This window comes from Podarcis raffonei, chromosome 14, assembly GCF_027172205.1.
Source record: "Podarcis raffonei isolate rPodRaf1 chromosome 14, rPodRaf1.pri, whole genome shotgun sequence".
Taxonomy (NCBI): domain Eukaryota; kingdom Metazoa; phylum Chordata; class Lepidosauria; order Squamata; family Lacertidae; genus Podarcis; species Podarcis raffonei.
The window spans coordinates 53,012,315-53,026,769 of NC_070615.1; the positions used below are offsets into that span (position 1 = coordinate 53,012,315).

Below are 14,455 nucleotides of genomic sequence, written 5' to 3' on the forward strand. Positions count from 1 at the left end.
AGTCAGTCAGTCATTCATTCATTCATACATACATACATCCCCTGCCCATCTGGCTGGGTTGGGCAGCTTCCAACACACATAATCATCATCATCATCATCATCATCAAACATTAATAGTAACGATCGGATCCTATATTAAAAGTCACAATAACTTTAAAATAAACAACTTATACCAAATAAAGCAGTATGCAATAATACAATAGAATCCAATAGTAAACACTAAAATTAAACGTCAGCAAGTAATAATTAAACAGTTTACACTTATCAATTACAATCATTACTCATCTAAATTGATAAAAATAGGAGCAAATCACAAACAGTACATAAAATACCACAAATCATACAAAACAATGTAAAATGATTAAATTCCCTGCCAGCTGGAAATGCATCTGATGTTTCCGGGGAAGTCCACGAAGGGTTCTGTCACATTAAATCTGTGGGAACCTGAGGCGCCACAAGACTTGGGTGCTTTCTCTGCAGCATTCTCTTGACATTCTTGCCGCCTGCTGCATTTGCCCCCCACCCCCTAATAGAGGAAGGGGACACAACTCATCCTCCTGTGCCCACCCTGCCTGGCCCTGGCAGGAGACTTGCCTGGCCCGCTGGGCTCCACCTGTTTCCTCCAAACCTCAAATGTGATCTTCTGGCTGATGAATATCATGAACTGGTTGGATGCAGAGGAATGATGGCAGGAACCAGCTGGGGAACCATCAAGGGAAGAAGGCTCAGAGCCCAGGGACTGGTGGTGGGGCCACATGACTGGTAAGAGGAAGGAGACTTGGAAGAGGAGGTATCAGAAGCGGAAGAGGTAACAGGGTTTAGCGAGCTGGGAAAGTCTGTGGCAGAGAGAAGTCCAGAATCAGAGTCAGAAGCTGAAACAAGGAGAGGGGGGAGGCCAAGAGGCAGAGATGAGTCCACCTGGTGAAGAGGCACAGGGGTCTCCCTCTGCTCTGATGGTGTTTCCTGCTTGGCAGGGGGTTGGACTCGATGGCCCTTGTGGTCTATTCCAACTCTATGATTCTATGATTCTATGATTCCTGCTGCAACTCCTGCTGGTCTCCCAGAACCAGGAGAGGCATGAAGAGGGCGGAAGAGAAGTTAGCTTCACCTAGGCTTAGTCTCAGATTGCTTGGGGAAAATCCTGGAGAGGAGGAGACATAGTCAGATGTGGGGAGGTAGGGGCCTTTAGTATCAGCAAGTGATCCATGAGGGGCCAGACCTACTGGAGACGAGTCACTGTGGTCATTGGGCTTGACACTCCTAAGCAGATCCTGTTTTTGCTCGGTGTGATGCTCCTGCCAAATGAGGACCAGGTCTGGTCTGGGAAGTTCTCATTAAGAGTAGCAGCTCAAGAGGGCCCAGGGAGGGTGTGGGGAGGTTCGCCATCCCCACCCTTTATCCCTCAATTGCCAGGCTAAAGAAACTAGAATAATTACAGGAGATGGTATGGGGAGGTGGAATCGCCAACTGCAGAGTCCCCCAGAAGAGAAGTTCCCATCTGAGATCCTCAGGGAAGTCTGGGAGGACAATGCCTGTGTGGTCAGAAAAACAAGGAACCACAATGCAGTCAGCAAAAATGGACTCAGGTGGATTTCTAATTAATTCTTTCACTGCGATGTATTCTCCTGTCTGCTTAAGAGGCAGTCAGAGCAGCACTGGACAGATTGAGGAACAGATCCTGCCCTCCTGGGTTCTGCCCTGAAGCAGAGCTCCGCTGCCTCCACAAAAAGACATCTCTCTGCACCCGAAGCAGCAGGGAGCGCAGAGTCCATGCCTGCCAGCTGGGTGAGAAGGCAGGAGCATCCCTCAGGATGAGGCCAGGGTGGCTTTCTGCGCAGAGATCGGGGTGAGCTGAGAGCCCAGGCTCCTCCTCCTCCTCCTATCAGCCTGGCCACGCCCTGCAAGCTGGAGGATAAGGCAGGCTGTGTCTCTGAGGAGATAGCTGAGGGGAGGGGACTTTTGGGGCAGCTCCCTCCTTCAGGCCTCCAGCGACTCTGGCTCTTTCTGCCGGCCAAAGAGTCCAATTCTTCACTGGGAAGGAAATCAGCAGCAGTCTGGACGGGGATGAGGACTCCTAAAGTGGCTTCCCCTAGAAGGGGAAAGGGAAGGGCCCTCCCTTGCCCCCAGGCCTGCTGTCTAAAGGGGTCGTGCAGAGGAGGATCAGGGGGGTTTGGAGGACAAGAAACATCCACGCATTTCTGTGCTCTTTGGGGGAGGACTTTCCAACCTACGCTTCAAGCTCAGGCTTGCGAGATTCCCTCTCCGCCGCGCAAAAATAAACAAGGAGCTCTTAATCACTTGCACACTTGCAGCACCCGTCCCTAGGTGTGCATTGCGACCTGCAAACCAAGGGGAGTTGGGGTGGTTGTTTGTGACTTAGGACTCTGAATGAATAAATAAATACATATATCTTTTTAAAAAATATATTTGATTTTTAAAAATATATAAACACACAACAAACATCAATTCAACATCCAAATATTGAGATTACTCTGAATCTCTTGACTTCCCTCCATCCCTTCCATGGGTCCTAGTAAAAATAAATACATCTGCATATCAATATTTATGCAAATATTTTCTTTCTGAATTATCCACAGTTTGTGTTACTTTACAAGTGTAATCAAAATCCTTCCAGTGTTTTAACCTGCTTGCAGTGGTCTCATATATAAATTATAAACTTTCCCCATTCTTTTTAAGTTATTGTATTCTTGCTTTCTGAGCTTTCCATTTAATTTTGCCATTTTGGCATGGAGAGTTCTGAGGATGCACTCACAGGCCTCTTCGGCAATTGGCAGCAGGGAAGCAGGCCCCCAGGTGCCCTTAATGAGCCCGGTTGGTTCCAGAAGCCCATGAGTTTGAGAGTGGGCGCAGACATGTGGATCCTCACAGCTGGAAAGGCAGCTTTGGAGAGGGCCTTTCTGGAACAGAATATGGTGGATAAAGGGTTAAGCACCCCCCCCTCCTGCTTCTCTGCTCAGAATTGCAGCTCCCCCTTCCCCAGGAGGCCTGCTTTTCTGAACAACATCTGGCAATAAATCCATGAAATATTAAGTTCCCTTCCGGCATTGGCCAACCCAGGAGGAGCTGCACAGGACCTCCGACACAGCGACTCATGAGGACTCTCCTGGAAGAGGATGTCAGGGGAAATGGCATGGAAGGCTGTGGAGAGGCGTCAAAGGGAGCTCGCCCTCACCCTGCCCTTCTCTCAGCAAAGACCTGAGGCAGCAGGACAGTCAGGCAGTGACCAGGGCTGGGCCGCCTATGAGGCAAAGTGAAGAAGCAGCCTGCCTCAGGCGGAAGAATCCCACGGGGCCTGCTGCCACACTGCCAGGGTCCTGCGGCTGTGGCAGCCGCTTCCAGGGAGATCTCGCCAAAAGTCACTGCACAACCAAGCCTGCAACACCTTCCCCTTTTTGCCTCAGGTGGTGAAATGGGGTGGGCTGTCCCTGACGGTGACTGTTCCAGAATCAGACCTGAACCCAAACTTGAATGGATGTAGAAAATAAGTTTCAGCCAAGAGTGTCTGGAGCTGGCCAGTGCCCGGCTCCCTCTTCACCTGAGATTCAGGATAGAGAAAGTCTTATTCACACAGGACATGGGCACCAACTCCTAGGGTTTGAGGGCTCTTGGACCCCTAAAAAAATATTTTGAGGGGCCACCCACCCCCAGTTGATGAGTGTTGCCATTGGCATTGCCCCTGTGTGAAAGAACCCAGAACACTACTGCTGCCTGGCCCTCCCTCACACCCTTCCTCCCCCTAAGGCAGAGACAGAAAGGGAATGTGCCTGTGTAAACATGCTCACCTGGTCCCCAGCAGCAACCTCCCCTCTTGCTGCCCCCATTGCAGCTCTGTTGCCAGGCCTGGCATGTGTCCATGGTATGTGTGTGCCACTTCTGGTGACTGGGAGCGGCCACCAAGACCATATAACATCGGTCCTGAAAGACCTGCATTGGCTCCCAGTACGTTTCCGAGCACAATTCAAAGTGTTGGTGCTGACCTTGAAAGCCCTAAATGGCCTTGGCCCAGTAGACCTGAAGGAGCGTCTCCACCCCCATTATTCTGCCTGGACACTGAGGTCCAGCTCTGAGGGCCTTCTGGTGGTTCCCTCCCTGCGAGAAGTGAGGTTACAGGGAACCAGGCAGAGGACCTTCTCGGCGGTGACACCCGCTCTGTGGAACGTCCTCCCATCAGATGTCAAGGAAATAAACAACTATCTGACTTTTAGCAGACTTCTGAAGGCAGCCCTGTTTAAGGAAGTTTTTAATGTTTGATGTTTTATTGTGTTTTAAATATTCTGTTGGGAGCTGCCCAGTGGCTGGGGAAACCCAGTCAGATGGGTGGGGTATAAATAATAATAATAATAATAATAATAATAATAATAATAATAATAATAATAATTACGGTACTACTACTACTACTACTATTAGAGAGCCCACATGATGACGACAACAACAACAACAACAACAACAACAATTTATTTATACCCCGCCCATCTGGGTGGGCTTCCCCAGCCACACTGGGTGGCTTCCAACAAAATATTAAAATACCATAATACATCAAACATTAAAAGCTTCAGGGCTGCCTTCAGATGTCTTCTTAAAGTCTGGTAGTTGTTCTCTTTGACGTCTGGTGGGAGGGCGTTCCACAGGGCGGGTGCTACTACCGAGAAGGCCCTCTGCCTGGTTCCCTTCAACTTGGCTTCTCACCGTGAGGGAACTGCCAGAAGGCCCTCGGAGCTGGACAAGGGCTTGAGGCACAGCATGGCAGGGCAGGAGGTGCCAGAGGTCCTTTTGTTTCTGGCTAGGGCTGCCTGACGTTCCCAAGTCACCTGTTGCTGGGCTCTCTGTGTCCTTCCAGGACTGTGGTACAAAAGATGAAACTTCCTTTCCTCAAGCACTATAGTCCTATTGCAAAACTGCCTCCCCATATCAACTTTAAAAAACAACAACCCCAGAACCACTCACTTAATGTAATGTGCAGTTAGGTCCTCAGAATGTTTAATTCTGAACCAGGCAGAGGGCCTTCTTGGTAGTGGCACCCACCCTGTGGAATGCCCTCCCTTCAGATGTGAAGGAAATAAGCAGCTATCCTATCTTTAAAAGACATGGGAAGGCAGCCCTGTTCAGGGAAGTTTTTAATATTTAATGCTGTACTGTTTTTAACACTTGATTGGGAGCCGCCCAGAGTGGCTGGGGAAACTCAGCCAGATGGGCAGGGTATGTATATCAATCCAAATAGATTTTTATGCTCTTTTCCCTTTTTGCTATATTGTATTTATTTATTTCATGAATATCTTTTTTTTATTTTTAATTAATTTTTTATTAAAGGGTTTTTTTTATAACAACAAAAACAAAACAAAACAATACAATACAATAAACACAACAAACAAGTCTTGTACCTTACTTCCCCGACTTCCTCATGCCTCCCTTTTCTGTATTCCAATTTCTAATCATTTATTCAGCAAATCTTTCCTTATTTTAACTTAGTTTGATCTTACTTATTCTCCTTATCTTATCCATTACCAATAGTAACCATTTATTTTCTAATCCAACATCATTTTAACTTTCATTAATTTTATAATATTTCTTTAAATAGTCCTTAATTTTTTTCCATTCTTCTTCCGCTGCTTCTCTTCCCTGGTTATTTATTTCATGAATATCTTCCAAGGATCTCTAGGTGCTCTGCACGGTCCTCCTCCTCTCCACCATTTAATCCCCACCGCAACCCTGTGAGGACGGCTAGGCTGAGAACCTCCTGGCACCACGTCGGGGGATGGGAGGGGGGAAGTGGTGTGTTGGGGGGAGCAGGGGGAGATCAGGATCTACTGAGTGATTCGCGGTAGATCTCCGATAGGTCTTTGTTTGTTTCATAACAATGATATACCGCTTGGTTGTAGAAAACAAAACCAGCACTTTTTGTGGTCCCGAATTGTTTAGCAAGAGCTTTCAAATTAAGGCTCTAGGAACAAATGAAGGCGGGTTTTGGTGGGGAGGGAGAACCAGGAATAGCTCTCTGCGTGTGAGAAAGAGGAGCTCGTTTCTGGGACTGAAAACACATCCTCGGCCTCGGCATGTGTCTCCTGGTTGCCTTTCAAGGATTTCGCGACCCCTTTTTCTGAGTTGGAGGGAAAAGCCACGTACAGTGGTACCTCAGGTTAAGTACTTAATTCGTTCCGGAGGTCCGTACTTAACCTGAAACCGTTCTTAACCTGAAGCACCACTTTAGCACCACTCCGCTGCGCCGCCGGAGCACGATTTCTGTTCTCATCCTGAAGCAAAGTTCTTAACCTGAAGCACTATTTCTGGGTTAGCGGAGTGTGTAACCTGAAGCGTATGTAACCTGAGGTACCACTGTACTGCAGTTCCCTGCAGCTTGATCTAAAGCGGAAAAACACATTTTCCTGCCCGGCTGAACTTAGCAATATGCGCTTTACGCATCAGCCTGACGCCAATTCGCCTCCTGCGCGGCCCTCATGCCACCGACTGGGGCGTCTCGAGAGTATTTTTAAACGGATACCGTAAATCCCCTGCGTGTTTGATTTTGGGATGGGGACCTGCGAGGCCATGAAATCGGGGGGGCGGGCGGTCGGATTTATATGCCGCCGGCCTCTCCCTCGTTTTATTTTATTTATATGTCGGATTTATATGCCGCCGGCCTCTCCCTCGTCGCGAAAAGACTCGGGGCATCCTCCCGGGTTCTTTGGTCGTCTGAACTTTGGCAGCGCCTGAAGTCCCGTGTCCTCTCCCCACTTGCCACGTGCCCCAGCAGAAGGCTCCCTCGGTCCAAGTGGGATGGCTTTAAACAAGGAGCCGAGAAATTCAGGGAGGAAGAGAGGGCTAACGGTGGAGGCGTAAAGGCTTCTGAAGGGCAGCCGCTGTTTGGAGCGGGAGGCGCTCTTGTGCTCGGATGCCGCTTGCGCGTTTCCTGCAAGAGGCACCTGGGTGTCCACCGTGAAAACAGGAGGCTGCACGGATCCAGCCGTTTCTTCAGCATAGACGGCTCTTCCCCCGTAGTACCGGCTCTTTCGGCCGCCAAGGCGGGAGCTGAGCTCTGTCCGCCGTCGCCGAGGCCCCTCCTTGCGCCATTAGTGGGTTTGGCTGCTCCGCCGCGCAGCCGACCTCTCCGGCAGTCCCGGGGCGATAAGATAAGCGGGGGCGGGCCGAGGAGGGCAGCGCGGGCCGCTATAAAAGCGGCGGCCCCTGCAGGGCTCCCAGCTCCGCCGCCTCCTGGGACTTACAGAGCAACTCGACCTGCTGCCTGCTGCCAAGATGGGGTTGACTGCTGACGAGTGCAAGCTGATCAAGAGCTGCTGGGCCAAACTGGCCCCCGAGCACGAGGATTTGGGCGGCGAAGCGCTGACCAGGTAGGCTCGACGGGGCGGCCAAGGGAGAGAAGCCCAGCCTGGTTCCTCCCGCCCCGTCCCTTTTCCTGACGACCCCCTTCCCTCCCCGCAGGCTTTTCCAGGTCTACGTGCAGGCCAAGATCTACTTCCCGCACTACGACCTGTGCCCCGGCTCCAACGACATTCACCACCAGGGCCAGAAGGTCATCAAGGCCCTCGACAGCGCCATCAAGAACATTGACAACATCCGCGGCTGCCTGTCCGACCTCAGCGACCTGCACGCCTACAACCTCCGCGTGGACCCCGTCAACTTCAAGGCAAGCGCGCCGACGGGGCGGACGAGGGCCAGGAGGGGCGCGCCTTGGGTCTTCCCTCGACCCTCCCCCACCTGACCGACCCCCCACCTGACCCCCGTCTCTCTTTCTCTCCTTTGCAGTTTCTGACCAGATGCCTCCACGTGACACTGGCCACCAGCCTCCGCGGAGAATACAACGCCCTGGTCTACCTGGCCTTTGACAAGTTCCTCTGCCTGGTGGCCGAGGTGCTGACCGAGAAGTACAGATGAGCCCCCCGCTGCCCGCCCCCTCGCCTCGGAGCTGCCGTTTGCCCCCCGTCTCGGGCACTCCGCCTCCGCTGTGCCACTGAGCAATAAAATGCGTGAACCTCACTCTGGCGTCCTTCACTTTTCTGGCGTGGGGAGGGGGTCCCATGCGTGGGAGACGCGGGGAGGGGTCTCAGGGGGAGCAGATACCCCAAGGGGGCGAGAAAGCCTCAAGTGAGCATCGCAGGGAAGAGGGGGGGGGAGACAGAGAAGAGACAGCCGCCGCCTCGGCAGTTCTCCCGTCCACTTTCGAGGGAGCGCACGCCACAACCGCCTCCCCAACTCCCCCGTAGCCCCGTCCGTCCCGCAGGCACCTCCGGAGGGTGAGGAGGGAGGGAAGACGGGAGTCCAGTGCCCGCTGAGACCCCTTTATCCCCACCGCCACCCCACCAAGTCCTCCGCGTTCTTCGCTAAAGCAACGCAGCGGAGCCCGGGCAGAAACTCGACGGAGAGGGCTGCGGTCCCTTCACCCTCAGAGGCAGTCTGACCCGGCGGGGAGAGGGCTCTCCCGGGGATCCCGTCGAGGAGGGAGCCCTTACCCCCAGGTGTGCGAGTCTGCCCCCCAACATCTGGGGAGGGCAGGAGAAGAGGAAGGCGGGGATGGGGCTGGCATGAAGGAGACCCCAGGCTCCTTGCTCTGCGGCTTCTACGGTTCCGATATTGCAGACTACAGAGGGTGAGGCTTGCCAACTCCTGGCCCTGTTTAAAAGAGCGAAGTCCTCTATGCACATTTTCTCCTTTTAAAGCTGCTTTTTGCTGCCCTGAGGCATCTGGGAATAAGCATCCTTTTATGGGGGGGGGGAGGATTATCGGATGCTTTCAGTGTGAACACAACGAAGTGATCGTGCGGGGAAGTGCCCGGCCGCTGCCTGCTAAAAGTTGTTTTTTAAAATGCGAATAAAATAAGGAAAGAACTAAGAAAGGTCGCCGGGGCGACCGCCGCCTGCTCAAGTGGGGCCCCGAAGCCCACACCTGTCCCGGGACGGAGGCGCCCGCCCTCCCAGCCGTGGGGCCAGGACTCCGCCCCCCAAGTGGGGGAGGGAACGGCCAGCCGCCCTACAACACCCGTACCCCCCCGCCCCCGCCGGGCCCTTGACATGGAGCAGCATGACTCCTTCGGTGGGCGAGAGGGCCGCCCGTCCTTCCCGCCAGAGCTGCACCCGCCCCACCGCCGTCTAGAAAAACTCTCCCTCTCCGAGGGGACGGCACTCTGCCCCTGCTCAGAGGCACTCCCGCCTTGGCTCCGCATGGGCCCGCCCGCACGAACGGCCCTCCCCTCCCCCGGAAAGCCTTTGGGGCTGACGCTTGTGGGGCGGGGAGTTGCAGGGTGCGGGGTGCGCCTGTCTCCGGCTCTTGTGCTTTGACGGGGCCAAGTTCTCACGTCCCAGGGACCCTCACACACGTGTCATCTTTAATGGCGTTATGCAACGTCAAGTTAGACACCCTCCTCTGGAGCTCAGGCGCAAAACACCGAAGGAGAGCAGCCCCGGGTACCGAGCCGAGGGGACGCAAAATAGTGATGATGATGATAATGATTATTTATTGAATTTATATACCGCCCTATACCCAGAGGTCTCAGGGCGGTTCATAGAAAAGATCAACATACAAACCACAATATATATAATCAAAATAAAAACAACCCAATAATACCCTCCCAAAATCAGAATGAATGAATGAAGTTTTTGTAATGTAATTTTCAGTGAGCCTGAAAATTGAGAAGATCCGTAAAAAGGGGGCTGTACCAAAAGGAACTATTGTGAAAATAATATATATTTAGGGGACACTGGGCTACTCCGCAAGCGGGTTGTGAGGACTATCCGGAGCAGGCATGGGCCCTCCCAGGCAGAGCACAGTTCAAAGACTCTGGAGTGCCTGTTTGGGGGCCGAGAGGAATGTGGGGGGGGGGCAGCTGTAATCCTCCCCTGGTCTTGCGCGGGGGGCGCCGCCGGCATCCCAGCAACGGTGACGGGGATGGGCGCCGCTGGACGGGCCACGGGCCAGCGAGCCTCGCCCAGGCAGGGACCCGCAGAGTTGAGCGACTGGGGAGGGTGAGAGCCTGCTGCGTCGAACCCCCGAGGATGGAGTGAGGCGCGTAGAGGAAGGGAGAGAGAAGGCAGCTGTCCTTGGGGGCGTCAGCGAGGAAAGACGAATGTAAGAACATCAGGAAAGCCAACAGTGGCCAGCCAGATGCCCGGAGGAAACCAGCAAGCAGGATCCGAGCCCAGGAGCGAGGGCAGAGACGAGCCTTCGTGGCTGGTGGCCCTCGATAGGCCCGCTCCTCCTCCTTCTCCTCCATGAATTTATATGATCTTTTTGTCAAGCCGCCCAAGCTGGTGCCCCTCGCCTGCCTCCTGTGGCAGCGAGTTCCATAGTTTAACTCTTGCGCAGCGTGAAGGACTTTCTTTCTGTCCCGAATCTTCCAACATTCGGCTCCCGTTCGAGTTTCGTGAGAGAGGCAGGAAAAAACTTTCTCCAGGCCGTGCGTAATATTATAAACTTTCCCCATGTCTCATTTTATTTGCCTTTTCTATAAACCAAACAGTCTCAAACACGCAACTTTCCCCCATAGGGCCGTCGCTCTAGCGCCTTGATCATTTTGTGGCCCTTTCCTGAACATTTACCAGCTCTACAAACAATATCCTGCGGTCGCCCCATAGAGTTGAATAATAGCATTATGATATGGCAGCTTTATTGTCAATAATGATCCTTAGCGCGGAGGTTGCCTTTTCCACAGCTGCCGCGCGCAGAAGGCGCATCTTTATCCGTATCTCCACTAGGACTGCAACGTCGCGATCCTGGCCAGTCTGCCAGTTCAGACTCCATAAACATATGTGACATTAAGACTTTTCCAATCCAGAAGATTGGAAGACGGGACTTGTGAACATCAAAGCAGCAGAAATATGAGAGAATTGGACCCTTCTGAGCTCGAAGCATGGGTACCCCCAACAAAAATTTTAAAAATTCGGCAAAATATTTGGACCTTATGATATGTATTGGCATAATTTGGATTAATGAATGAGACATGATTGGATTGTTAAATGGAAATTTAATAAAAATTATTATTATTATTTAAAAAAAAGACTTTTCGCCCCCGTGTATTGTAGACACTTGTCTACAATGAATTGCCTTTGTCATTTTGCCGCCCATTCGCTCCGTTTGGAGAGGTCTTTCTGTAGAGATTCACAATCCCCTTTGGTTACAACGACCCTGAACAGTTTAGGGCCTCCAGCAAACGTGGCCACTTCGCCGCTCATCTATAACTCTAGGGTCGTTTAGAAAGCACAGCTCCCGATCCTTGGGGGACTCCACTTTCTACATCTCTCCATTGGCGGCCGGATCCATTTCTCCCTGCTTCCAGAAACTTGGCCAACTCCTGATCCGGAAGAGGACCTCTCTGCTCTTAGAATCATGGAATTGATTCAACCCCCTGCGATGCGGGAACCGCAGCGAAAGCAGCTCCTCTTATTCCTTCACTGCTAAGCTTACACGGGAGTAGTTGGTGAGGTACTTTGTCGAAAGGCTCTTGAAAGCCAGCGGACGCTTTGAGAGTGGGGCCCTCAGGGCCACCCGGGGCGCGCCTGTTATTCGTTTGCAGCGTCAGGGAGGTAGCCGTGTTGGTCTGACGCAGTACCTCTACAAACGAAATAAGTTTTTTAAAAAAATAATCCAGTAGCACCTTAGAGACCAACTAAGTTTGTTCTAGGTATAAGCTTTCGTGTGCATGCACACTTCTTAGTATCTGAAGAAGTGTGCATGCACACGAAAGCTTTCTTAATTTCTTTATTTCGTTTGCAGAGGTACACTGCCCCTCACCGTGGACGCTCAGGAGAGACCTTAGGATAGAGGAGATCGGGGCCGGCCCCAGGCCGCTGGGGAGCTTCGCCCCTGAGCCCGGCTGCTTTGAAGCGGCTCCTCCAGGTCGCAAAGACGCAGCCTCGTTAGCCTCGCTAGCCTCCGCACGCCGGGGATGCGGCGGGATAGGAGCGGCGCTCCCGGGCTTGCCTGGAGCCCAGCCAGCTGATGGGGGAAGTTGGCGCCCCCTCCCTGTAACAGACTGCGGGCGTGGCCCCTATCCCTCCCCTCCAGGAGGTGCCCAGAGGCGGCGCTGATGGGCGGAGAGCCCCAGGCGGGGCGGGGCGCCCCTGATAAAAAGGCCGCGCGCGCTCCGACGGCACCCGAGACTTTGAGCTGCCAAGATGGTGTTGACCGACGACGACAAGAGCCACGTGAAGCACGTTTGGAGCGTGGTCCAGGCCCACGCCGGGGACATTGGCGCCGATGCCATCACCAGGTAAGTCCGCCCCCTCGGGCAGGGACCCTCTCCCGGCCGGGGACAAGGCCGCGGGCCGGGCGGGAGTCGGACCCTCGTCTTCCTGCTCCTCTCCGCCTCCTCTTCCCGCAGGATGTTCGCGGCGCACCCCACCACTAAGACCTACTTCGCGCACATGGACGTGACCCCCGGCTCCTGCGACATCAAGGTGCACGGCAAGAAGGTGGCGGCGGCCATCGGCGAGGCCGTGGCGCACATCGACAACATCGCTGGCGCCCTCGACAAGCTCAGCGACCTGCACGCCCAGAAGCTGCGCGTGGACCCCGTCAACTTCGCGGTGAGTCTCTCTCGCTCCCCGTCGGGGCTCCGGGGCGGGCGGGATCCCTGCTTCGCTCCGTCCGGGGCCCCGTCTAACGCTCCCCCTCCGCCTCTCCCGCAGCTGCTGAGCCACTGCTTCCTGGTGTCCATCGCCGCCCACCACCCGGAGCTCCTCCAGGCCAGCACCCTCTTCTCCATGGACAAGTTCCTGGGCCGCGTCGGCGTCGTGCTGACCTCCAAGTACCGCTAGGCCCCACGAAGCCCAAGCCCGCCGCAGAGGAGCCGCCTCGACGCCGCCCCGCGACGCCCAAAGCCCACAATAAACCTGCTCTTGACTCTCCCTGATCTCTCGCGTCTTCTTGGGCTGAACTGGGGGCGGGCGGGAAGAAGGGAGAGGTGGACTCCGGGCCTGGACGGCTCTGGCGAGGGAGACCCCGTCCCGCGGGATAGTCCCTAACTTGGCGCTCCTTGAACCCGGGGCACTTGGACCGAGTCGCCTGCTAGGTGGGGGCCCTGAAATAGCCGCAGGCACGCGTGGCCTTTGCGGGACAGGGGCGCAGAGTCAGCCCCAGAAGGGCTCCCTCTCCTTGGGGGTCTCCCTTCCAGTTCCCTTCGGGGGACTTGCGGGGTGGGGCTCCCCAGGCCTTTGCGCCCCTGGCTGGACTGACTGGGATGAAGCAGACGAACTATTCGGAAGGGCCGGTCTCGGCGTGGGGTTGTGCTCGCATCAGGGCCCCGCCCGGCTCCGTCCAGCCCGAAAGCCCCGCGAGCCACAGCTGCCAGCCCGTGTAGGCAATACGGCCCGGGTTGGATGCAATGGAAGGCAGCTTCCTAGGATCCTGCGCTCGAGGGCAGAGGCAGCCCCCTCCCCACAGCCAAGCCCACTTCAAGGCCGGGGGGGGGGAGTGCTAGGGATCCTCTCCACACCCGCACTGAGAGGGCGCCGGAAGAGGCCCGCAAGCAGGAACCCTGCCTGGGAGGGGGCGACTCGGGCTCTGAAACCACCGCCAGTTCCTGAGATCTCGAGAAACCACCAGAGCAATGGGAAGGGCGCATGGGAAGGGCGGGTGCCCTCCCTTACAACGGAGGAGTGCACTTTTGGGGGTCAAGTCAAACCGTTGGAAGTTTGCAGCGCCTGCTGTGGCTGCAGAGGCCGATATGTGAGAGACTGGTCGTGTTTTGCTGCAGTTGGGGGCCGGGGCAGCGGAAGATGTCCGGCTGCGCTGCTGCAGACGCACCAAGGCATTTCTTCTCTCTGTGCTCCCCGCGGAGGTTGTTCCTCCTCTGATCGCTGCTTTGGATGCAGACTTGTCTACCTGTCTCTGGGGAACCAGAGACCCTCTAAGAAATACCCACAGCCCCGGCAGAGAGAGGGGGCAGCTTCCCGCTCCCCTCCCCTTCCCCGCTGCTGCTCTCTGAGATGATGCTCTAAGAAGCTAAGCGGAGCCCGCTGGATCAGGCCAAATGCCCATCTAGCTCCGCATCCTGTCATCACAGGGGCTGCCCAGGCAAGCTCCTTCCTCAGCGCCCCACGTCCCGCTCGGCCAGGAGGCGGCTCCCGGGCTGGCTAGTCAGGAAGGCAAACTTGACGCACCTTTGCGGCAGAACCGAGTTGGCTCTGGGCCCCAAGGGGTTAACCCCATGTGGGGCCTCGGGGCAGCCGCTGCATTCCCTGCGCGCAGGCGCCCCCTGCTGCTCCTGGGTGGGAATGGCAGGAAGGACAGCCCTTTGGGAAGTGAGGCCTTGGTCTGGTGCCCCCCATCAGCTCATGCGCCCCACGGAGGGGCTGCAGAGTCCTCAGGCTAGCCGGGCCGTTACCTAAAAATACCGCAACGAAGTGGAAAGGCCCCTTTACTGCTGCCTAAGCATCCTGTCTCCTCCCCTGGACTGCTGGGCCAAAGCCTTTGGGCAAAGGAGGGCTTT

At 54.9% G+C, this 14,455-nt stretch overlaps 2 protein-coding genes across 2 annotated transcripts; both read left to right on the forward strand.

The window, feature by feature from the left end:
• Positions 1-7,197: 7,197 nt before the first annotated feature.
• On the forward strand, positions 7,198-8,010 carry LOC128401583 (hemoglobin subunit alpha-D-like). Its single transcript, XM_053364811.1, has 3 exons — positions 7,198-7,364; positions 7,456-7,660; positions 7,780-8,010. Exons 1-3 carry the CDS (start codon positions 7,270-7,272, stop codon positions 7,906-7,908), a joined length of 429 nt encoding a protein of 142 aa, XP_053220786.1. The 5' UTR covers positions 7,198-7,269; the 3' UTR covers positions 7,909-8,010.
• Positions 8,011-12,095: 4,085 nt separating this feature from the next.
• On the forward strand, positions 12,096-12,872 carry LOC128401585 (hemoglobin subunit alpha-A-like). The gene is made up of 3 exons (XM_053364812.1): positions 12,096-12,235; positions 12,347-12,551; positions 12,654-12,872. Exons 1-3 carry the CDS (start codon positions 12,141-12,143, stop codon positions 12,780-12,782), a joined length of 429 nt encoding a protein of 142 aa, XP_053220787.1. The 5' UTR covers positions 12,096-12,140; the 3' UTR covers positions 12,783-12,872.
• Positions 12,873-14,455: the final 1,583 nt, after the last annotated feature.

What these genes read in the sequence shown, in the direction of transcription:
- LOC128401583 (XM_053364811.1), top strand. Translation starts at nt 7,270, where the DNA reads ATGGGGTTGACTGCTGACGAGTGCAAGCTGATCAAGAGCTGCTGGGCC. An exon ending in GGCGGCGAAGCGCTGACCAG is followed by an intron (nt 7,365 to 7,455) that starts GTAGGCTCGACG and finishes CCCTCCCCGCAG; the next exon opens with GCTTTTCCAGGTCTACGTGC. An exon ending in TGGACCCCGTCAACTTCAAG is followed by an intron (nt 7,661 to 7,779) that starts GCAAGCGCGCCG and finishes TCTCCTTTGCAG; the next exon opens with TTTCTGACCAGATGCCTCCA.
- LOC128401585 (XM_053364812.1), top strand. Translation starts at nt 12,141, where the DNA reads ATGGTGTTGACCGACGACGACAAGAGCCACGTGAAGCACGTTTGGAGC. An exon ending in GGCGCCGATGCCATCACCAG is followed by an intron (nt 12,236 to 12,346) that starts GTAAGTCCGCCC and finishes CTCTTCCCGCAG; the next exon opens with GATGTTCGCGGCGCACCCCA. An exon ending in TGGACCCCGTCAACTTCGCG is followed by an intron (nt 12,552 to 12,653) that starts GTGAGTCTCTCT and finishes CCTCTCCCGCAG; the next exon opens with CTGCTGAGCCACTGCTTCCT.